Genomic DNA, 24756 nt, shown 5'->3' on the forward strand with positions numbered 1-24756 from the left:
CCGAATGTCCTGCAGGGGAAAGTCTAATGAGTGATGGCTGACCACCAAGCTAGTATGATCAAATCTGATTTAGGCACAGTTCAGAATGTCCTGCAGGGGAAAGTCTAATGAGTGATGGCTGACCACCAAGCTAGTATGATCAAATCTGATTTAGGCACAGTTCAGAATGTCCTGCAGGGGAAAGTCTAATGAGTGATGGCTGACCACCAAGCTAGTATGATCAAATCTGATTTAGGCACAGTTCAGAATGTCCTGCAGGGGAAAGCCTAATGAGTGATGGCTGACCACCAAGCTAGTATGATCAAATCTGATTTAGGCACAGTTCAGAATGTCCTGCAGGGGAAAGTCTAATGAGTGATGGCTGACCACCAAGCTAGCATGATCAAATCTGATTTAGGCACAGTTCCGAATGTCCTGCAGGGGAAAGTCTAATGAGTGATGGCTGACCACCAAGCTAGCATGATCAAATGGTTTAGCTGTGAATGTCCTGCAGGGGAAAGTCTAATGAGTGATGGCTGACCACCAAGCTAGCATGATCAAATGGTTTAGCTGTGAATGTCCTGCAGGGGAAAGTCTAAAGAGTGATGGCTGACCACCAAGCTAGCATGATCAAATGGTTTAGCTGTGAATGTCCTGCAGGGGAAAGTCTAAAGAGTGATGGCTGACCACCAAGCTAGCATGATCAAATGGTTTAGCTGTGAATGTCCTGCAGGGGAGAGTCTAATGAGTGATGGCTGACCTCCAAGCTAGCATGATCAAATGGTTTAGCTGTGAATGTCCTGCAGGGGAAAGTCTAAAGAGTGATGGCTGACCACCAAGCTAGCATGATCAAATGGTTTAGCTGTGAATGTCCTGCATGGGAAAGTCTAAAGAGTGATGGCTGACCACCAAGCTAGCATGATCAAATGGTTTAGCTGTGAATGTCCTGCAGGGGAAAGTCTAAAGAGTGATGGCTGACCACCAAGCTAGCATGATCAAATGGTTTAGCTGTGAATGTCCTGCAGGGGAAAGTCTAAAGAGTGATGGCTGACCACCAAGCTAGCATGATCAAATGGTTTAGCTGTGAATGTCCTGCAGGGGAAAGTCTAAAGAGTGATGGCTGACCACCAAGCTAGCATGATCAAATGGTTTAGCTGTGAATGTCCTGCAGGGGAAAGTCTAAAGAGTGATGGCTGACCACCAAGCTAGCATGATCAAATGGTTTAGCTGTGAATGTCCTGCAGGGGAAAGTCTAAAGAGTGATTTATCGACCATGTAAGAGAACAATACACACAGCAGAGTAACTACTAATAGACAGATCTGCAGGCGCTAGGCAAGTAACAGAAATAACTGAAATCAAAATAGAAAAGCAACATTAAAGTGTTAGTGTGTTGTTCCCATGTTTCATGAGCTGAAATAAAATATACCAGAAATGTTCCATACGCACAAAAAAAAAGTTATTTCTCTCAAATTGTGTGCACAAATTTGTTTACGTCCCTGTTAGTGAGTATTTCTCCTTTGCCAAGATAATCCATCCACCTGACAGGTGTGGCATATCAAGAAGCTGATTAAACAGCATGATCATTACACGGGTGCACCTTGTGCTGGGGACAATAAAAAGCCACTCAACAAATGTGCAGTTTTGTCACACCACACAGATGTCACTAACAGTAAACAAATTTGCCTTAGACCGCTGCGCCACTGTTTTGATAATTTAATGTTAATTTCTCTACCATAAGCCGCCTCCAACATCGTTTTAGAGAATTTGGCAGTACGTACAACCGCAGTGGGGGGGTGGGGTTATGGTATGGACACACATAAGCTACGGACAATTATATTTTATCGATTGCAATTTGAATGCAGAGAAATACAATGACGAGATCTTGAGGCCCATTGTCGTGCCATTCATCCGCCGCCATCATCTCATGTTTCAGCATGATAATACACGGCCTGGATGTCTGATCCACACCAGATACTGACTGGGTGTCTGATCCACACCAGATACTGACTGGGTGTCTGATCCACACCAGCTACTGACTGGATGTCTGATCCACACCAGATACTGACTGGATGTCTGATCCACACCAGATACTGACTGGATGTCTGATCCACACCAGATACTGACTGGATGTCTGATCCACACCAGATACTGACTGGATGTCTGATCCACACCAGATACTGCCTGGATGTCTGATCCACACCAGATACTGACTGGTTTTCTGATCCACACCAGATACTGACTGGGTGTCTGATCCACACCAGATACTGCCTGGGTGTCTGATCCACACCAGATACTGACTGGGTCTAAAGACTGGGTGTCTGATCCACACCAGATACTGACTGGGTGTCTGATCCACACCAGCTACTGACTGGGTGTCTGATCCACACCAGATACTGCCTGGGTGTCTGATCCACACCAGATACTGACTGGGTCTAAAGACTGGGTGTCTGATCCACACCAGATACTGACTGGGTGTCTGATCCACACCAGCTACTGACTGGGTGTCTGATCCACACCAGCTACGACTGGGTGTCTGATCATCAGCCACCGACTGGGTGTCTGATCCACACCAGCTACTGACTGGGTGTCTGATCCACACCAGCTACTGACTGGGTGTCTGATCCACACCAGCTACTGACTGGGTGTTCCTATCCACACCAGCTACTGACTGGGTGTCTGATCCACGGCCATACTTTTTTTTTTTTTTAAGATATCTGTGACCGACAGTCATGTGAAATCTATAGATTAGGGCCTAATGAATGTATTTAAATTGACTGATTTACTTATGCGAACTGGAACTCAGTTAAATCTTTGTAACTTGTTGAGTTTCTATTTATGTTAAGTGTAGATTAGAGGTGGTAAAAGAGATTTAAAAAAGGAGGCAGTAATGACTGACTTTCTGCAGGACGATAGAGACGCGTGTTAGCTAGGATCAGTATGTAGGTCACAAGGTGTAACAGTGGAACTCACCACGTCCTTCTCAATACGCTGGGCCAGCTTTTCATGGGACTCTGGGTCCTGCTGTGCGGAGCCTCGTCTTTCCACGTCTAACAGACACAGTCAGAGTCTACTTTATTTATTCATATACAACAACAACGATAACAGTTAATCATGGTTTTATAAGTGTGTGTGTGTGTGTGTGTGTGTGTGTGTGTGTGTGTGTGTGTGTGTGTGTGTGTGTGTATCAGTGTGAGGGCCCTGGTGCCAGGAAAGTAACCTCTCCCTCAATGTCAACAAACGAAGGAGCTGATTGTGGACTTCAGGAGACAGTAGAGGGAGAAGGCCCCCATACACCTGGACGGGGCAACAGCTTCTATGTCAAGGCCATCAGACTGTTAAACAGCCATCACTAGCCGGCTTCCAACCGGTTACTCAACCCTGCACCTTAGAGGCTGCTGCCCCATATACATAGACATGGAGTCACTGGCCACTCTAATAAGGAAACACTGGTCAGAATGGTTCCATATTGCTTTACTCATCTCATATGTATATACTGTCTTCTATTCTACTGTATTTTAGTCAATGCCACTCCAACATTGCTCGTCCAAATATTCATATATTTCTTAATTCCATTCTTTTACTTTAGATTTGTGTGTATTGCTGTGAATTGTTAGATATTGCTGCACTGTTGGAGCTAGGAACACAAGCATTTCACTACACCCAAAATAACATCTGCTAAATACAGGGGCTTGCGAAAATATTCAACCCCCTTGGCATTTTTCCTATTTCAACCTGGAATTAAAATAGATTTTGGGGGGTTTGTTTCATTTGATTTACACAACATGTCTACCACTTTGAAGATGCAAAATCATTTTTATTGTGAAACAAACAAGAACAACACAAAAAAAATGAAAACTTGAGCGTGCATAACTATTCACCCCCTCAAAGTCAATACTTTGTAGAGAGACACCTTATGCAGCAATTACAGCTGGAAGTCTCTTGGGGTATGTCTCTATAAGCTTGGCACATCTAGCCCCTGGGATTTCTTCCCATTCTTCAAGACAAAACTGCTCCAGCTCCTTCAAGTTGGATGGGTTCTGCTGGTGTACAGCAATCTTTGTCATACCACAGATTCTCAATTGGACTGAGGTCTGGGCTTTGACTAGGCTATTCTAAGACATTTAAATGTTTCCCCTTAAACCACTCAAGTGTTACCACATATGCTTAGGATCATTGTCCTGCTGGAAGGTGAACCTCTGTCCAAGTCTCAAATCTCTGGAAGACTGAAACAGGTTTCCCTCAAGAATTTCCCTGAATTTAGCGCCATCCATCATTCATTCAATTCTGACTAGTTTCCCAGTCCCTGCCGATGAAAAACATATCCATAGCATGATGCTGCCACCACCATGCTTCACTGTGGGGATGGTGTTCTCGAGGTGATGAGAGGTGTTGGGTTTGCACCAGACAAAGCATTTTCCTTGATGGCCAAACATATGCATTTTAGTCTCATCTGACAAGATTAACTTCTTCCATATGTTGGGGAGTCTCCCACATGCCTTTTGGCGAACACCAAACGTGTTTTCTTATTTTTTCTTTAAGCAAAGAGAATTGGCTCTTTCTGGCCACTCTTCCGTAAAGCCCAGCTCTGTAGAGTGTACGGCTTAAAGGAGTTCTATGCAGCTCCTTCAGGGTTATCTTTGGTCTCTTTGTTGCCTCTCTGATTAATGACCTCCTTGCCTGGTCCGTGAGTTTTGGTGGGCGTCCCTCTCTTGGCAGGTTTGTTGTGGTGCCATATTCTTTCCAATTTTTAATAATGGATTTAATGGTGCTCCGTGGGATGTTAAACATTTCTGATATTTTTTTATAACCCAACTCTGATCTATACTTCTCCACAACTTTGTCCCTGACCTGTTTGAGGAGCTCCTTGGTCTTCATGGTGCCCCTTGCTTAGTGGTGTTGCAGACTCTGGGCCTTTCAGAACAGGTGTATATAATATATATACTGAGATCATGTGACACTTAGATTGGACACAGGTGGACTTTATTGAACTAATAATGTGACTTCTAAAGGTAGATATTATTTAGGGGCTTCATAGCAAAGGTGGTGAATTCATACAACACTTTTCCGTTTCATATTATTATTATTTTAAACAAGTTTTTTACATTTCACTTCACCGATTTGGACTATTTTGTGGATGTCCATTACATGAAATCCAAATAAAAATATATTTAAATTACAGGTTGTTATGCAATAAAATAGGAAAACTGTATGTGACCAATAAAATGGTATTTACTTTTATTTGGATTATGCTGTGTGTGTGTGTGTGTGTGTGTGTGTGTGTGTGTGTGTGTGTGTGTGTGTCTCTCTGTGTAATGTGTGTGTGTGTGTGTGTGTCTCGCTCTCTCTCCCTCCCTCTCTCTCTGTGTGTAATGTGTGTGTGTGTATTTCTCTGTGTGTATTGTGTGTGTGTGTGTGTGTGTGTGTGTGTGTGTGTGTGTGTGCGTGTGTCTCTCTCTGTGTGTAATGTGTGTGTGTGTGTGTGTCTCTCTCTTGCTGTGTGTAATGTGTTTATGTGTGTGTGTCTCTGTGTTTAATGTGTGTGTAATGTGTGTGTGTGTGTCTCTCTCTCTCTGTGTATAATGTGTGTGTGTCTCTCACTCTCTGTGTGTAATGTGTGTGTATGTGTGTCTTTGTGTGTGTGTGTGTGTGTCTCTCTCTGTGTGTAATGTGTGTGTGGTATAAGTCTTACCCTGCATGTTCATGGCAGCCACGCGGCCTCCTGGGGTCGGGCCCTTAGGGGCCGAGGAGGGGGGGATGATGGTCTCTCTGTGGCGCTTCATCTTCTCCTGGTTCACCCTGAAAGGAGGAGGGGGTTTTAATCACGGTGGTTACGGGGGGGTTGGGGCTGGTTAGAAATAACCATTCTTACTTCAAGGTCTGTGGTCGCATCTTCTTCCCATGTTTGTTGTCACCCCAGGGCACTGTCGATGTCTGCATAGACCATCTCTCAGAGAGAGAAGAGACAGAGCGAGAGAAAGCATAGTCAATATAAATATGTCTGCATGGAGCATCTCTGACTGTAGGGGGTGTGTGTACGGAGGTCAGTGCTGAATAACAATTGTATAGGACTACAGAATCACAACAAACGTTCTGGTAAAAGTCCCTGCCTACACTTCAAGCACCAAATCACAATTTGTCAAAAGTATCACCAAATCACAATTTGTCAAAAGTATCATCAAATCATGATTTGTCAAAAAAATTACTTAAAGAAAAAGATGGTCACTGGTAATTCAGGATAGTATGTCTGATCATTTAGTTGATCACGTACATAGCAAATAAAGGTCAACTATTGATGCCACAGCAAGCGGACAGCCCCTTGGATGAGTGAAGAAACTAATCAAGAGAACGTCCATTATGATATTTAGAGAGAGCAACTTGGCATATAATACAAGGCGATTATAGAAATGCCAGACGGGCTCATTTTACTAACTTGATAATCAGAATAATTAGAGAATGCTCTTCTCGACCATTTATGGCCGGATAAAACATACCCCCCCGCAAACCTAGGTGAACTTTCCACCACATCTAAATATGGCATATTTCAGAGAAAGGGTAACAAACGTTAGGCTGGGTATCAGTCAAGACCTGATGAGAAGTTTGATGATATCTGCCCTAGTCTACTACAGATGTATTTTCTCTGGTTGACACAGACATGTTCAGGAAAGTGATATCACAAATTAGGACTTCTGCCTGCCTTCTAGATCCTATCCACACCACTTTCTTCCAGTTTTTAAATGCATATCTGAAGAAGTACAAGCTATTGTTAATCACTTTATTTAAGTTTATTTTGCACACCAGTATCTCTACTTGTACATTATCATCTGCTCATCTATCACACCAGCATCTCTACTTGAACATTATAATCTGCTCATCTATCACTCCAGTGTTAATCTGCTAAACTGTAATTACTTCGCTACTATGGCCTATTTATTGCCTTACCTCCTCTTTGCACACACTGTATATAGACTTTCTTTTTTTCTATTTTTCTATTGTGTTATTGGCTTGTTTATTGTTTATTCCATGTGTAACTCTGTGTTGTTGTTTGTGTCATACTGCTTTGCTTTATCTTGGCCAGGTTACAGTTGTAAATGAGAACTTGTTCTCAACTGGCCTACCTGGTTAAATAAAGGTGTTCTCAACTGGCCTACCTGGTTTAATAAACAACTGGCCTACCTGGTTAAATAAAGGTGTTCTCAACTGGCCTACCTGGTTAAATAAAGGTGTTCTCAACTAGCCTACCTGGTTAAATAAAGGTGTTCTCAACTGGCCTACCTGGTTAAATAAAGGTGAAATAAAAATAAAATAAAAAATAAACTTCCTATTCACAGGCACTTTCCCCACTGCACTATAAAATCTGCCTTAGTTATTATGCTCCCAGCCTCTAACTAGAGGCTCCCAGCCTCTAGTTATTATGCTCCCAGCCTCTAGTTATTATGCTCCCAGCCTCTAACTAGAGGCTCCCAGCCTCTAGTTATTATGCTCCCAGCTCCCAGACTCTAGTTATTATGCTCCCAGCCTCTAGTTATTATGCTCCCAGCCTCTAGTTATTATGCTCCCAGCCTGTAGTTATTATGCTCCCAGCCTCTAGTTATTATGCTCCCAGCCTCTAGTTATTATGATCCCAGCCAGAGAACCTGAGGGGGGATGAAACTGTGGACATAATTAAAAGAGATCTTAAAACACACCTTTTTAGTTGAGGGTGTTTTTAGTCATCAGTTATTATTGTTATTCTTTAGTTTTTAATCCTCGGATGTTTGTTGTGTGGCTAATATTTATGGTTTTATCTTTATTTATTTTTATCTATGATTTTTCCTGGGAAGAACATTGCGTTGCATCCATGTCTGAAATGTACTTTATAAATAAAGCTGGATTTAATTTGTTTTGACAGATGGTTATAGTGACCTGCTATTAACTAGGGCCCATTCCCTATATAGTGACCTGCTGTTGTCTCTCATGATTACGTAGATAGAAGTGACCCACCTCGACCTCGTCACAGTGGAAGAAGTGTATGTCAGGTCTGTGCTGTTCAGTGTCTTGACACACCAGCAGTAGGACAGATGGATACCTGGTCTGATTCAACACTGTCTGGCAGTGGTGGATCGTAGGCAGGGGAAAGTTCTCCAACTCTTCCTGTGATGGAGGGAGTGAGGGAGAGAGAGAGAGTAGAGAGAGCGAGAGAGGTAAAGAGAGAGAGAGTAAGGAGAGGTAAAGAGAGAGAGAGAGGGAGGTAAAGAGAGAGAGAGAGAGAGAGAGGGAGAGAGAGAGAGAGAGAGTAGGAGAGAGAGAGTAGGAGAGAGAGAGAGGGAGGTAAAGAGAGAGTAGAGAGAGAGTGAGTATATATATATATATATATATATATATACAAATAGTGAGTATATATAGGTATATATAGTGAGTATATATATATATATATACACATAGTGATATATATATATATATATATATATATATATATATATATATATATATATATAGTGAATATATATATATATATATATATATAGTGAATATATGTACATATATAGTGAGTATATATGTATATATCTGTGTCTATATATATATATATATATATATATATATATATATATATATATATATATATATAGTGAGTGTATATATATGTATATATCTGTGTATATATATATATATATATATAGTGAGTATATATATGTATATATAGTGAGTGTATATATATATATATATATATATATATATGCGAGTATATATGTATATATCTGTGTTAAAATATATATATATATATATATATATATATATATATATATATATATATGAGTATATATATGTATATATCTGTATATATATATATATATATATACATATATATATATATATATATATATATATCTGTGTATATATATATATATATATATATATATATATATATATATATATAGCGAGTATATATACATAGATATATATATAGTGAGTATATATAGTGAGTATATATATATATAGTGAGTATATATATGTATATATCTGTGTATATATCTGTGTATATATCTGTGTATATATATATTATATATATATACACATAGTGAGTATATATATATATAGATATATATAGTGAGTATATATATGTATATATCTGTGTATATATATATATATAGTGAGTATATATGTATATATATGTATATATAGTGAGTATATACAGTGCCTTGCGAAAGTATTCGGCCCCATTGAACTTTGCAACCTTTTGCCACATTTCAGGCTTCAAACATAAAGATATAAAACTGTATTTTTTTGTGAAGAATCAACAACAAGTGGGACACAATCATGAAGTGGAACGACATTTATTGGATATTTCAAACTTTTTTAACAAAACAAAAACTGAAAAATTGGGCGTGCAAAATTATTCAGCCCCTTTACTTTCAGTGCAGCAAACTCTCTCCAGAAGTTCAGTGGGGATCTCTGAATGATCCAATGTTGACCTAAATGACTAATGATGATAAATACAATCCGCCTGTGTGTAACCAAGTCTCCGTATAAATGCACCTGCACTGTGATAGTCTCAGAGGTCCGTTAAAAGCGCAGAGAGCATCATGAAGAACAAGGAACACACCAGGCAGGTCCGAGATACTGTTGTGAAGAAGTTTAAAGCCGGATTTGGATACAAAAAGATTTCCCAAGCTTTAAACATCCCAGGGAGCACTGTGCAAGTGATAAAATTGAAATGGAAGGAGTATCAGACCACTGCAAATCTACCAAGACCTGGCCGTCCCTCTAAACTTTCAGCCATACAAGGAGAAGACTGATCAGAGATGCAGCCAAGAGGCCCATGATCACTCTGGATGAACTGCAGAGATCTACAGCTGAGGTGGGAGACTCTGTCCATAGGACAACAATCAGTCGTATATTGCACAAATCTGGCCTTTATGGAAGAGTGGCAAGAAGAAAGCAATTTCTTAAAGATATCCATAAAAAGTGTTGTTTAAAGTTTGCCACAAGCCACCTGGGAGACACACCAAACATGTGGAAGAAGGTGCTCTGGTCAGATGAAACCAAAATTGAACTTTTTGGCAACAATGCAAAACGTTATGTTTGGCGTAAAAGCAACACAGCACATCACCCTGAACACACCATCCCCACTGTCAAACATGGTGGTGGCAGCATCATGGTTTGGGCTTGCTTTTCTTCAGCAGGGACAGGGAAGATGGTTAAAATTGATGGGAAGATGGATGGAGACCTGAATCCAATCGAGAATCTGTGGAAAGAACTGAAAACTGCTGTTCACAAATGCTCTCCATCCAACCTCACTGAGCTCGAGCTGTTTTGCAAGGAGGAATGGGAAAAAATTTCAGTCTCTCGATGTGCAAAGCTGATAGAGACATACCCCAAGCGACTTACAGCTGTAATCGCAGCAAAAGGTGGCGCTACAAAGTATTAACTTAAGGGGGCTGAATAATTTTGCACGCCCAATTTTTCAGTTTTTGATTTGTTAAAAAAGTTTGAAATATCCAATAAATGTCGTACCACTTCATGATTGTGTCCCACTTGTTGTTGATTCTTCACAAAAAAAATACAGTTTTATATCTTTATGTTTGAAGCCTGAAATGTGGCAAAAGGTCGCAAAGTTCAAGGGGGCCAAATACTTTCGCAAGGCACTGTATATATAGTTAGATATAGTGAGTATATATATGTATATATAGTGAGTATATATATGTATATATAGTGAGTATATATATGTATATATAGTGAGTATATATATGTATATATAGTGAGTATATATATGTATATATAGTGAGTATATATATGTATATATAGTGAGTATATATATGTATATATAGTGAGTATATATATGTATATATATATATATATATGTCTTTCCCGTCAGAGGTTTCTCTTTAGAGTCAACAGACCGTTGTATTTTACACCAGCAGGTTATTACAGGTGTCTTATTAAATAGATCTCAACAGAATAACCTGAATACATAATGTTAAATACAATTCACTGGCATAACCAATGAATCAGGATCCCCTTTATTCGTTAAGTACATCTACATCCAGGAATTTGACTGTGTAAGTTGAAGTACCTGTGTATCAACATCCAGTAGCCGTACAGCCTTGTCGTTGACCTGAAGCAACATCTCCTGGGTCCAGATCTTCTCTTTAGAGTCCAGCAGCACCAGCTTCTTAATGGCATCGTCCACTGTAGCAATGGACTCTGTCTTGTCCATCATGAAGGTGGACAGGTGCTATGGGGGGAGAGAGGGGTGGGTTCATAACATAGTGGACTGTCACGGTTTTATAAAAAGAAGATCAGGATTCAGTTTAAAATAAACCAGAAGAAGAAGAAGTCCAATAAGAAGATCAGGATTCAGTTTAAAATAAACCAGAAGAAGAAGAAGTCCAATAAGAAGATCAGGATTCAGTTTAAAATAAACCAGAAGAAGACGACGACCAAGAAGATTAGGATTCAGTTTTAAATAAACTAGAAGAAGACGACGACCAATAAGAAGATCAGGATTCAGTTGTAAATAAACCAGAAGAAGAAGTCCAATAAGAAGATCAGGATTCAGTTTAAAATAAACCAGAAGAAGAAGAAGTCCAATATGAAGATCAGGATTCAGTTTAAAACAAACCAGAAGAAGACGACGACCAGTAAGAAGATCAGGATTCAGTTTAAAACAAACCAGAAGAAGACGACGACCAGTAAGAAGATCAGGATTCAGTTTAAAACAAACGAGAAGAAGAAGAAGACCAAGAGGAAGAAGTTTATCAGTAATCTGAACATAGAAACATGTCTTCCTGGGCCTCAGATTGGCATGATGTAACCATGATGCTCAGTGTAATTTATCCAATACACTACCGAGTTACTCATTATGTTCATCAGGGATGATTCAGGCCAGTTGTTCACCAATCAACAACCACTTAGGCTTACTCATACGAGAACTCATTTAGCAGATAAAGGCTATTTTTGGAGAAGGGTTTTATTTATATTGATTGTGACTATGATGTGGGTTGTTGTACCTACTTTGATTGAGTGTAATCCACTCTGAATAACAGCGTCAGTCTAAAAAGTAATGCTAAGGTAGCGACACTGACTCCAGCTGTGCTCTTTTTATGTTAAGGTATATAATAGTAAGTCATTGTGATCAACCCTGAGTTTGACACCTGTATTCAATCTGAACCCTCTAGCTGAGGTGAGAGAGCAAACCTCCGGTGGTAAATTAACTGTGTGCGTGCGTCCGTGCGTGCGTGCGCTCGCGGTGGCTAGTATAACTATAATACATCTAAGATGTGTTAATAAGTTATCTCCAGCTCAGGGCTCCAGCTATGCATGTGGTTTGCTAACTTGCTAGCTAAGTGTCCAGATCAAGCTTCATGGTTACAGCAGAGATGTTCAACCCCCTCCCGGATCAACATCCCTGTTGCCTAAACTGTTTTATGCACATTTTGTTACAGCCTGAATTCTAAACAGTTTAAATATTTTTTTTCCCCTCACCCATCTACACACAATACCCCAATAATGACAGTGAAAACATGTTTTTAGACATTTTTACAAATGTATTGAAAATTAAATACAGAAATATCTAATTTTACATAAGTACTCACACCCCTGAGTCAATACCTTGTAAAAGCACCTTTGGCAGCGATTACAGCAGCTGAGTCTTTCTGGGTAAGTCTTTAAGAGCTTTCCACTACTTTAAGAGACTGTATATATTTGTTTGACCCCATCAAAACCCCAAATATATGTTTGTAAAATGTTGTTTACAAACACTGTACAGCTTTAACATATAGTTACAACTATTATTTTTGATATCATGGACTATGGATAATAGCTCAATCTATGAATTTGAGCGTGGTTAAATTTCAGACAATATCATTCCGGACTGTGCCTATAAAGCCCACCTCTGACTCACCTCAGTACTCTGCCCACATTAGATACATGTTATGGTCGCTCTGTGATCACTTGATTGCCTTATTACGGTGCACTTAAATGGTATACCATCAGATATGAACCAAGTAGGGGCCAATCAACCTTTGTGTTTTAGGGAAGGGACCATAACACCTACTGGTAGGAAAGTTTAGAGCTTTTATAAATACATACTGCCCCATTTAATTGGAAGACACACAAGACACCACATACGATTAGGGTTTGACAACCTGTTTATAAAGGAGAGAGAGAGAGAGAGAGAGAGAGAGAGAGAGAGAGAGAGAGAGAGAGAACAGAGTAGATTTGAGATTCTATGAGAGAGAGAGAGAGAGAGAGAGAGGGAAAGAGAGAGAGAGAGAGAGAACAGAGAACAGAGTAGATTTGAGATTCTAGGAGAGAGAGAGAGGGAAAGAGAGAGAGCGAAAGAGACGTACCAGAGAAGATTTGAGATTCTATGAGAGAGAGAGAGGGAAAGAGAGAGAGAGAGAACAGAGAACAGAATAGATTTGAGATTCTAGGAGAGAGAGAGAGGGAAAGAGAGAGAGCGAAAGAGACGTACCAGAGTAGATTTGAGATTCTAGAAGAGAGAGAGGGAGAGAGAGAGAGAGAGAAAGAGAGAGAGAGAGAGAGAACAGAGTAGATTTGAGATTCTATGAGAGAGAGAGAGAGGGAAAGAGAGAGAGAGAGAGAGAACAGAGAACAGAGTAGATTTGAGATTCTAGAGAGAGAGAGAGGGAAAGAGAGAGAGAGAGAACAGAGAACAGAATAGATTTGAGATTCTAGGAGAGAGAGAGAGGGAAAGAGAGAGAGCAAAAGAGACGTACCAGCCAGAGTAGATTTGAGATTCTAGAAGAGAGAGAGGGAGAGAGAGAGAGAGAGAGAGGAAAAGGAGAGGACCAAGTCTTACCTCCACATGATACTGAGACGTCTCCTGCATTATAACATTGGAGTATTTCTTCCGTTGCTCTGTAAAGTAAAACACAGAGAGGTCAAAGAGTGAGTAGGCTACTAATAAAACCCAAACACACCCACGGTTGAGTGGTAGAAAGGTTATATTCATAGTAAGTGTAACCTGCCCTGGTTAATCACTGACTTCTGGTCCACATGTTATGTTGCTATAACCCTTGCTCTGACCCCCGCTATGAACCCTGCTATGACCCCTGATCTGACCCCTGGTATGAGCCCCGCTATGACCCCTAATATGACCCCTGGTATGAGCCCCGCTATGACCCCTGCTATGAGCCTCGCTAGGAGCCCTGGTATGAGCCCTGCTATGACCCCTCTCTATATAATACTGTACGCGTTCTTGAATTTGTTCTGGATTTGGGGACTGTTAAAAGACCCCTGGTGGCATGTCTGGTGGGGTAAATGTGTGTGTGTCAGAGCTGTGTGTAAGTTGACTATGCAAACAATTTGGAATTTTCTACACATGAATGTTTCTTCTAAAAAGAAGAAGTGATGCAGTCAGTCTCTCCTCAACTCTGAGCCAAGAGAGACTGGCATGTGTAGTATTTATATCAGCCCTCTGATTACAATGAAGAGCAAGACATGCCACTCTGTTCTGGGCCAGCTGGAGCCCAACTAGGTCTTTCTTTGCAGCACTGGACCACACAACTGGACACTAATCAAGATTAGACAAAAGTAGAGCCTGCAGAACTTGACCATATGACTGGCACTAATTAGGATTAGACAAAACTAGAGCCTGCAGAACTTGACCATATGACTGGCACTAATTAGGATTAGACAAAAGTAGAGCCTGCAGAACTTGACCATATGACTGGACACTAATCAAGATTAGACAAAAGTAGAGCCTGCAGAACTTGACCATATGACTGGCACTAATTAGGATTAGACAAAACTAGAGCCTGCAGAACTTGACCATATGACTGGACACTAATCAAGATTAGACAAAACTAGAGCCTGCAGAACTTGACCATATGACTGGACAATAATCAAGATTAGACAAAACTAGAGCCTGCAGGACTTGACCATATGACTGGACAATAATCAAGATTAGACAAAACTAGAGCCTGCAGGACTTGACCATATGACTGGACAATAATCAAGATTAGACAAAACTAGAGCCTGCAGGACTTGACCATATGACTGGACAATAATCAAGATTAGACAAAACTAGAGCCTGCAGGACTTGACCATATGACTGGACAATAATCAAGATTAGACAAAACTAGAGCCTGCAGAACTTTTTGGAGTGTGGTGTCAAAATAGGAGAGCATCTCTTTGGTCGGCTCTAGGCAGACCTAATATTTAATGCTCAACTGCTTTTCAAAGGAATAGCTGGATCTCCTCTGTACTGTACTAAACTAAAATATAAATGCAACATGTAAAATGTTGGTCCCATGTTTCATGAGCTGAAATAAAAGATCCCAGAAATGTTCAATATGCACAAAAAGCTTATTTCGCTCAAATTGTGTGCACAAATTTGTTTACATCCCTGTTAGTGAGCATTTCTCCTTTGCCAAAATAATTAATCCACCTGACAGGTGTGGCATATGAAGAAGCTGATTAAACGGCATGATCAGTACAGAAGTGCACCTTGTGCAGGGAACAATATAAAGCCACTCTAAAATGATCAGTTCTGTCACACAACACAATACCACAGATGTCTCAAGTTTTGTGGGAGCATGCAACTGGCATGCTGACTGCAGGAAAGTCCACCAGAGCTGTTCCCAGAGAATTGAATGTTCATTTCTCTACCATAAGTCGCCTCCAACCTTGTTTTACATCATTTGGCAGTATGTCCTGGCCTCACAACCGCAGACCATGCCAGCCCAAGACCTCCACATCCTGCTTCTTCACCTGCGGAACCATCTGAGACCAGCCACCCGGACAACTGATGAAACTCTGGGTTCGCACAACTGAAGAATTTCTGCACAAACTGTCATAAACCGTCTCAGGGAAGCTCATCTGCGTGCTCGTCGTCCTCACCAGGGTCTTGACCTGACTACAGTTCGGTATCGTAACCGACTTCAGTGGGCAAATGCTCACCTTTGATGGCGACTGGCACGCTGGAGAAGTGTGTTCTTCACGGATGAATCCCGGTTTCAACTGTACCGGGCAGATGGGAGACCACATGTATGAAGTCGTGTTGGCAAGCGGTTTGAACAGAGTGCTGCACGGTGTAGGTGGGGTTGTGGTATGGGCAGGCATAAGCTGCGGACAACGAACACAATTGCATTTTATCAATGGCAACTTCAATGCCCAGGGATAATGTGACGAGACCCTGAGGCCCATTGTTATGCCATTCATCCACCGCCATCACCTCATGTTTCAGCATGATAATGCACGGCCTCATATTGCAGGGATCTGTACACAGTTCCTGGAAGCTGAAAATGTCCCAGTTCTTCCATGGCCTGCATACTCATTAAACATGTTACCCATTGAGCATGTTTGGGATGCTCTGGATTGATGTGTATGACAGGGTGTTCCAGTTCCCACCAATATCCAGCAACTTCGCACAACCATCGAACTGGAGCGGAACAACATTCCACAGGCCACAATCAAATGAACATAAAGCTGTCATAGGTTTAGGACAGAATCAGTATCATATGTCATGTTCATTATCATATGTCATTATCATATGTCATGTTCAGTATCATATGGCATTACCATATGTCATGCTCAGTATCATATGGCATGTTCAGTATCATATGGCATTACCATATGTCATGCTCAGTACCATATGTCATGTTCAGTATCATATGTCATTATTATATGTCATGTTCAGTATCATATGTTCAGTATTATGTTCCATATGTCATGCTCAGTATCATATGTCATGTTCAGTATCATGTCATGTTCAGTATCATATGTCATGTTCAGTTCAGTATTATATGTCATTATTATATGTCATGCTCAGTATCATATGTCATGTTCAGTATCATATCATGTCATGTTCAGTATCATATGTCATGTTCAGTATTATATCATTATTATATATGTCATATGCTCAGTATCATATGTCATGCTCAGTATCATATGTCATGTTCAGTATCATATGTCATGCTCAGTATCATATGTCATGTTCAGTATCATATGTCATGCTCAGTATCATATGTCATGTTCAGTATCATATGTCATGCTCAGTATCATATGTCATGTTCAGTATCAGTATCATATGTCATGTTCAGTATTATATGTCATGCTCAGTATCATATGTCATGCTCAGTATCATATGTCATGTTCAGTATCATATGTCATGCTCAGTATCATATGTCATTATCATATGTCATGCTCAGTATCATATGGCATTACCATATGTCATGCTCAGTATCATATGTCATGCTCAGTATCATATGTAATGCTCATTATCATAAGTCATGTTCAGTATCATATATCATTATCATATGTCATGCTCAGTATCATATGTCATGTTCAGTATCATATGTCAATATTATATGTCATGTTCAGTATCATATGTCATGTTCAGTATCATATGTCATGTTCAGTATCATATGTCATGCTCAGTATCATATGGCATTACCATATGTCATGCTCAGTATCATATGTCATGCTCAGTATCATATGTAATGCTCATTATTATATGTCATGTTCAGTATCATATGTCATGTTCAGTATCATATGTCATGTTCAGTATCATATGTCATGTTCAGTATCATATGTCATGCTCAGTATCATATGTCATGTTCAGTATCATATGTCATGTTCAGTATCATATGTCATGCTCAGTATCATATGTCATGCTCAGTATCATATGTCATGTTCAGTATCATATGTCATGCTCAGTATCATATGTCATGCTCAGTATCATATGTCATTATCATATGTCATGCTCAGTATCATATGTCATGCTCAGTATCATATGTCATGCTCAGTATCATATGTCATGTTCAGTATCATATGTCATGTTCAGTATCATATGTCATGCTCAGTAATTCCCCTTTAATTTTGCGTCTGGCCCTTTAATGTGAGGATTGTGCCTCTAATGTGCTGCAAATACCTAGCGAAATGGTGTAACGTATTCCAGGCATGTGTCAGTCTAGCGATGGTTCTGTACTGTTGCTGCTCATTTCATGGCAAAGTTTACAAATAACAAATAATAGACACAAATGATATACTTCCTAATGAAATACTTCATGAAATACTTCCTCATGAAATACTTCCTAATGAAATACTTCCTAATGAAATACTTCCTAATGAAATACTTCCTAATGAAATACTTCCTAATGAAATACTTCCTAATGAAATACTTCCTAATGAAATACTTAATCATGATACACTTCCTCCTGAAATACACTTCTGCCAGGTAAGCCTACTTTGCACTTAACATTTCATTGAGAAGGTTTTGGGGAAAGTATTTCTGTCAACCTGCAAGATGGGGGCAATATTTCTGTAAATTAATTGTCAGATATTGTGATGTCAATGTTACATTGACTAGATAGCAGTTGGGAGCTTGTGGTGTCTAATAATTGTGAGATTTGTTTAAGACAGAATTGTTTGGTAAGCTACTAATAGGTGGGCTGCACACTACTGGTAGATGGACCTGTTATATGTATAACCTGGCTTCTGGGCCTGAGTAACAGGCAGTTTACTTTGGGCATGTCAGTCAGAGAAGAAGTGGAGAAAATAGGGGCCTATCCCAGAGAGGTTATCACTCTCCATAAATATCCTAGACTACAGTTACTATATACTGTATCTAACCTATCCCTCTCCATAAATATCCTAGACTAGTCACTATATACTGTAGCTAGCTTATCACTCTCTGTAAATATCCTAGACTACAGTTACTATATACTGTATCTAGCTTATCACTCTCCATAAATATCCTAGACTACAGTTACTATATACTGTAGCTAGCCATTAGCCTAGATAATTACTGCGTATTTGGCATAACAGTTCTAGTCAATGCAGTCCCATAGGGCTGTGGTCAACAATATTGCACTATATAGGGAATAGAGCTCTGGTCAACAGTAGGGCACTATATAGGGAATAGAGCTCTGGTCAACAGTAGGGCACTATGTAGGGAATAGAGCTCTGGTCAACAGTAGGGCACAGCTCTGGTCAACAGTAGGGCACTATATAGGGAATAGAGCTCTGGTCAACAGTAGGGCACAGTAGGGCACTAGGGCACTATGTAGGGAATAGAGCTCTGGTCAACAGTAGGGCACTATGTAGGGAATAGAGCTCTGGTCAACAGTAGGGCACTATGTAGGGAATAGAGCTCTGGTCAACAGTAGGGCACTATGTAGGGAATAGGGAGCCGTTTGGGAAGCAGTCCTCTGTGAAAGCCGAGCCCCATCATGTATTATTGATGATTGACATTTAAGCCAATCAATTCACAGCGCTGCTGCTGCTCTTTTGTCACGCCGTAGGAGGTGAAAAGATGTACAGCCGGGGACTACAGACTAACAACCTCCGAGACCACTGATAGGAACTACACGCTATCACAACAGCATATAGTGGAATGGGTTGAGAGCTTCAAGTTCCACTGGTGTCCACATCACCAAGGACCTATCATGGTCCAAACACACCAACACAGTTGTGAAGAGAGCACGACAACGCCTCTTCCCCTTCAGGAGGCTGAAAAGATTCGGCATGGGCCCTCAGATCCTCAACAAGTTCTACAGCTGCACCATTAAGAGCATCTTGACTGGCTACATCATGTAGTGTTGTGTGGTCTCTCTTGTCGTGATGTGTGTTTTGTCCTAGATTCTTTATTTAATTAAATTTGTATTTTTAATCCCCCATCCCTGTAGGAGGTATTTTGCTTTTTGGTAGTCCGTCATTGTAAATAAGAATTTGTTCTTAACTGGCCTGCCTGGTTAAATAAAGGTTAAATAAAAATTAAATAAATTCTAGGAAGTACCTAAAAATGGTCAAAGACTTCAGTCACCCAAGTCATAAACTGTTTTCTCTGCTACCGCACGGCAAGCGGTACCGGAGCGCCATGTCTAGGACCAAAAGGCTCCGTAACAGCTTCTACCCCCAAGCCATAAAACTGCTGAACAATTCATCAAATGGCCACCCGGACTATTGAACCCCCCCCCCCATTTGTTTTGTACACTGCTGCTACTCCCTGTTTATTATCTATGCATAGTCAATTTACTTCTACCTACATCTAAATATTATCTCAATTACCTCGACTAACCTGTACCCCTGCACATTGAGTCAGTACTAGTACTCCTTGTATATAGCCGAGTTATTACCTCAACTACCTGGTACCCCCGCACATTGACTCAGTACTGGTACTCCTGCACATTGACTCAGTACTGGTACTCCTTGTATATAGCCGAGTTATTACCTCAACTACCTGGTACCCCCGCACATTGACTCAGTACTGGTACTCCTTGTATATAGCCGAGTTATTACCTCAACTACCTGGTACCCCGCACATTGACTCAGTACTGGTACTCCTTGTATATAGCCGAGTTATTACCTCAACTACCTGGTACTCCCGCACATTGACTCAGTACTGGTACCCCCGCACATTGACTCAGTACTGGTACTCCTGCACATTGACTCAGTACTGGTACTCCTTGTATATATCCGAGTTATTATTATTTTATTGTGTTACTATTTCCCTTTTTAGCAAATTTTTCTTACTTTTTAACTCTTCATTGTTGTGAAAGGGCTGGTAAGCAAGCATTTCACAGTAAAACCTACACCTGTTGTATTCGGCGCATGAATGATGACTGCTCCTTTAAACAACAGACAGTGATAGAGCACCTGCATCTATTCCTCAAAGAGCACCGTCACCTAGGCTACTAAATTCTGACTGGAAAATGAGATTGTAGGCTACATTGGAAAGGACCTATAGGTGGCTGCTAGTGGAATATATTCTAAAACAGGTAATTTCTTACAGACGCGATTGAGAAAACAGTCAATATAAAGATAAGACGGTCAATCTAAATATTATGAAATCCATTCAAAAATCCTAGATCAAACCACTTACATTAGCATATTCAACCTACATTAGCGTATGTAACTTACATTCGCATATTCAAACGACATTGGCATATTGAACAGTCATTAGCATATTCAACACACATTCGCATATTCAACCCGTATTAGCATATTCGACGTACATTAGCATATTCCAATGCTTAATCGGAGCAGACTTTAGTTTTTCTACTGCAATTAAATATGCTGTGATGACTCTTGATGATAACATGGTTTTAGACCAATGATGTAATATATATGAACTTTGAACTGCACTGTTACAGAAGCACCTTTGTACTTTGTATAGTTGATTTAATGGTCTCCAGAATGATGTGCTCGTGCTGGTGTTTAATGGCTGTTTTTAAGTGGTGAAACAGGATACACATTTCCACTATGGGTGGACAATAAAAGTGTTTATCATTCTACTTCACATCACATGAGTGTGTTCAAACAATAAACCAGTTACCCATTGTCTTGGAGAGACTGTCCTGTCATCAAACAGTAAACCATTGTCTTGGAGAGACTGTCCTGTCATCAAACAGTAAACCATTGTCTTGGAGAGACTGTCCTGTCATCGAACAGTAAACCATTGTCTTGGAGAGACTGTCCTGTCATCGAACAGTAAACCATTGTCTTGGAGAGACTGTCCTGTCATCGAACAGTAAACCATTGTCTTGGAGAGACTGTCCTGTCATGTAAATCATTGTCTTGGAGAGACTGTCCTGTCATGTAAACCATTGTCTTGGAGAGACTGTCCTGTCATCGAACAGTAAACCATTGTCTTGGAGAGACTGTCCTGTCATGTAAATCATTGTCTTGGAGAGACTGTCCTGTCATGTAAACCATTGTCTTGGAGAGACTGTCCTGTCATGTAAACCATTGTCTTGGAGAGACTGTCCTGTCATGTAAACCATTGTCTTGGAGAGACTGTCCTGTCATGTAAACCATTGTCTTGGAGAGACTGTCCTGTCATCTAAATTGGGTGACATTTGGAATGCATCCCTATATTCCCACCTCCTGCCTGCAGTACCACAGAACACACTTCGGATATTGAATTGCCACTGCCATATCACCTCACCTTCAGAACCTAAGGATTCACACCATATGGCCAAGCTGCAAAATGACTGTTTCATAAAAAGGGTTAGACAGAAGGTTAGCAGTGTGGTTAAGGTTAGGGTTGAATCAGATTTTGACAAAAATCATTTGTAGAACTTCCTGATTTGCAGCTTGGCCAGATAGTGGCATCTGGAACATAGCCCTATCAACGTTTCCATCTCTCAGGCTAGCTGATTTCCCTATCAACGTTTCCATCTCTCAGACTAGCTGATTTCCCTTCAACGTTTCCATCTCTCAGGCTAGCTGATTTCCCTATCAACGCTTCCATCTCCGAGGCTAGCTGATTTCCCTATCAACGTTTCCATCTCTCAGACTAGCTGATTTCCCTTCAATGTTTCCATCTCTCAGACTAGCTGATTTACCTTCAATGTTTCCATCTCTCAGACTAGCTGATTTCCCTATCAATGTTTCCATCTCTCAGACTAGCTGATTTCCCTTCAACGTTTCCATCTATCAGGCTAGCTGATTTCCCTATCAACGCTTCCATCTCTGAGGCAAGCTGATTTCCCTATCAACGCTTCCATCTCAGGCTAGCTGATTTCCCTATCAACGTTTCCATCTCTCAGACTAGCTGATTTCCCTTCAACGTTTCCATCTCTCAGGCTAGCTGATTTCCCTATCAACGTTTCCATCTCTCAGACTAGCTGATTTCCCTATCAACGTTTCCATCTCTCAGGCTAGCTGATTTCCCTTCAACGTTTCCATCTCTCAGGCTAGCTGATTTCCCTATCAACGCTTCCATCTCAGGCTAGCTGATTTCCCTATCAACGCTTCCATCTCTCAGGCTAGCTGATTTCCCTTCAATGCTTCCATCTCTCAGGCTAGCTGATTTCCCTATCAAAGTTTCCATCTCTCAGACTAGCTGATTTCCCTTCAATGCTTCCATCTCTCAGGCTAGCTGATTTCCCTATCAACGTTTCCATCTCTCAGACTAACTGATTTCCCTATCAATGTTTCCATCTCTCAGGCTAGCTGATTTCCCTATCAACGTTTCCATAACTCAGACTAGCTGATTTCCCTATCAACGTTTCCATCTCAGACTAGCTGATTTCCCTATCAACGTTTCCATCTCTCAGGCTAGCTGATTTCCCTATCAACGTTTCCATCTCTCAGGCTAGCTGATTTCCCTATCAACGTTTCCATCTCTCAGGCTAGCTGATTTCCCTATCAACGTTTCCATCTCTCAGACTAGCTGATTTCCCTTCAACGTTTCCATCTCTCAGACTAGCTGATTCCCCTATCAACGTTTCCATCTCTCAGGCTAGCTGATTTCCCTTCAACGTTTCCATCTCTCAGACTAGCTGATTTCCCTATCAACGTTTCCATCTCTCAGACTAGCTGATTTCCCTATCAACGTTTCCATCTCTCAGGCTAGATGATTTCCCTTCAACGTTTCCATCTCTCAGACTAGCTGATTTCCCTATCAACGCTTCCATCTCTCAGACTAGCTGATTTCCCTATCAACGCTTCCATCTCTCAGGCTAGCTGATTTCCCTTCAATGTTTCCATCTCTCAGACTAGCTGATTTCCCTATCAACCCTTCCATCTCTCAGGCTAGCTGATTTCCCTTCAACGTTTCCATAACTCAGGCTAGCTGATTTCCCTATCAACGTTTCCATCTCTCAGACTAGCTGATTTCCCTATCAACATTTCCATCTCTCAGACTAGCTGATGTCCCTATCAACGTTTCCATCTCTCAGGCTAGCTGATTTCCCTTCAACGTTTCCATCTCTCAGGCTAGCTGATTTCCCTATCAACGCTTCCATCTCAGGCTAGCTGATTTCCCTATCAACGCTTCCATCTCTCAGGCTAGCTGATTTCCCTATCAACGCTTCCATCTCTGAGGCTAGCTGATTTCCCTATCAACGTTTCCATCTCTCAGACTAGCTGATTTCCCTATCAACGCTTCCATCTCAGGCTAGCTGATTTCCCTATCAACGCTTCCATCTCTCAGGCTAGCTGATTTCCCTATCAACGCTTCCATCTCTCAGACTAGCTGATTTCCCTTCAACGTTTCCATAACTCAGGCTAGCTGATTTCCCTTCAACGTTTCCATAACTCAGGCTAGCTGATTTCCCTATCAACGTTTCCATCTCTCAGACTAGCTGATTTCCCTATCAACGTTTCCATCTCTCAGACTAGCTGATTTCCCTATCAACGTTTCCATCTCTCAGGCTAGCTGATTTCCCTTCAACGTTTCCATCTCTCAGACTAGCTGATTTCCCTATCAACGCTTCCATCTCAGGCTAGCTGATTTCCCTATCAACGCTTCCATTTCTCAGGCTAGCTGATTTCCCTATCAACGCTTCCATCTCTGAGGCTAGCTGATTTCCCTATCAACGTTTCCATCTCTCAGACTAGCTGATTTCCCTATCAACGCTTCCATCTCAGGCTAGCTGATTTCCCTATCAACGCTTCCATCTCTCAGGCTAGCTGATTTCCCTATCAACGCTTCCATCTCTCAGACTAGCTGATTTCCCTATCAACGTTTCCATCTCTCAGACTAGCTGATTTCCCTTCAACGTTTCCATCTGTCAGACTAGCTGATTTCCCTTCAACGTTTCCATCTCTCAGGCTAGCTGATTTCCCTTCAACGCTTCCATCTCTCAGGCTAGCTGATTTCCCTATCAACGTTTCCATCTCTCAGGCTAGCTGATTTCCCTATCAACGCTTCCATCTCAGGCTAGCTGATTTCCCTATCAACGCTTCCATCTCTCAGGCTAGCTGATTTCCCTTCAATGCTTCCATCTCTCAGGCTAGCTGATTTCCCTATCAATGCTTCCATCTCTCAGGCTAGCTGATTTCCCTATCAACGTTTCCATCTCTCAGACTAGCTGATTTCCCTT

The 24756-nt window shown here is 40.9% G+C and overlaps 1 protein-coding gene across 1 annotated transcript; it reads right to left on the reverse strand.

Moving 5' to 3' along the window:
* Window positions 1–2734: 2734 nt before the first annotated feature.
* On the reverse strand, window positions 2735–13905 carry LOC139399597 (epidermal growth factor receptor kinase substrate 8-like protein 2). The gene is made up of 6 exons (XM_071144958.1): window positions 13782–13905; window positions 11031–11192; window positions 7961–8110; window positions 5850–5924; window positions 5670–5776; window positions 2735–3027 (listed from the first exon to the last, which is right to left on the reverse strand). Exons 1-4 carry the CDS (start codon window positions 13809–13811, stop codon window positions 5889–5891), a joined length of 378 nt encoding a protein of 125 aa, XP_071001059.1. The 5' UTR covers window positions 13812–13905; the 3' UTR covers window positions 2735–3027; window positions 5670–5776; window positions 5850–5888.
* Window positions 13906–24756: the final 10851 nt, after the last annotated feature.

The sequence above is a fragment of the Oncorhynchus clarkii genome, unplaced genomic scaffold, assembly GCF_045791955.1.
Source record: "Oncorhynchus clarkii lewisi isolate Uvic-CL-2024 unplaced genomic scaffold, UVic_Ocla_1.0 unplaced_contig_3510_pilon_pilon, whole genome shotgun sequence".
In the NCBI taxonomy this organism is placed as follows: Eukaryota; Metazoa; Chordata; class Actinopteri; order Salmoniformes; family Salmonidae; genus Oncorhynchus; species Oncorhynchus clarkii.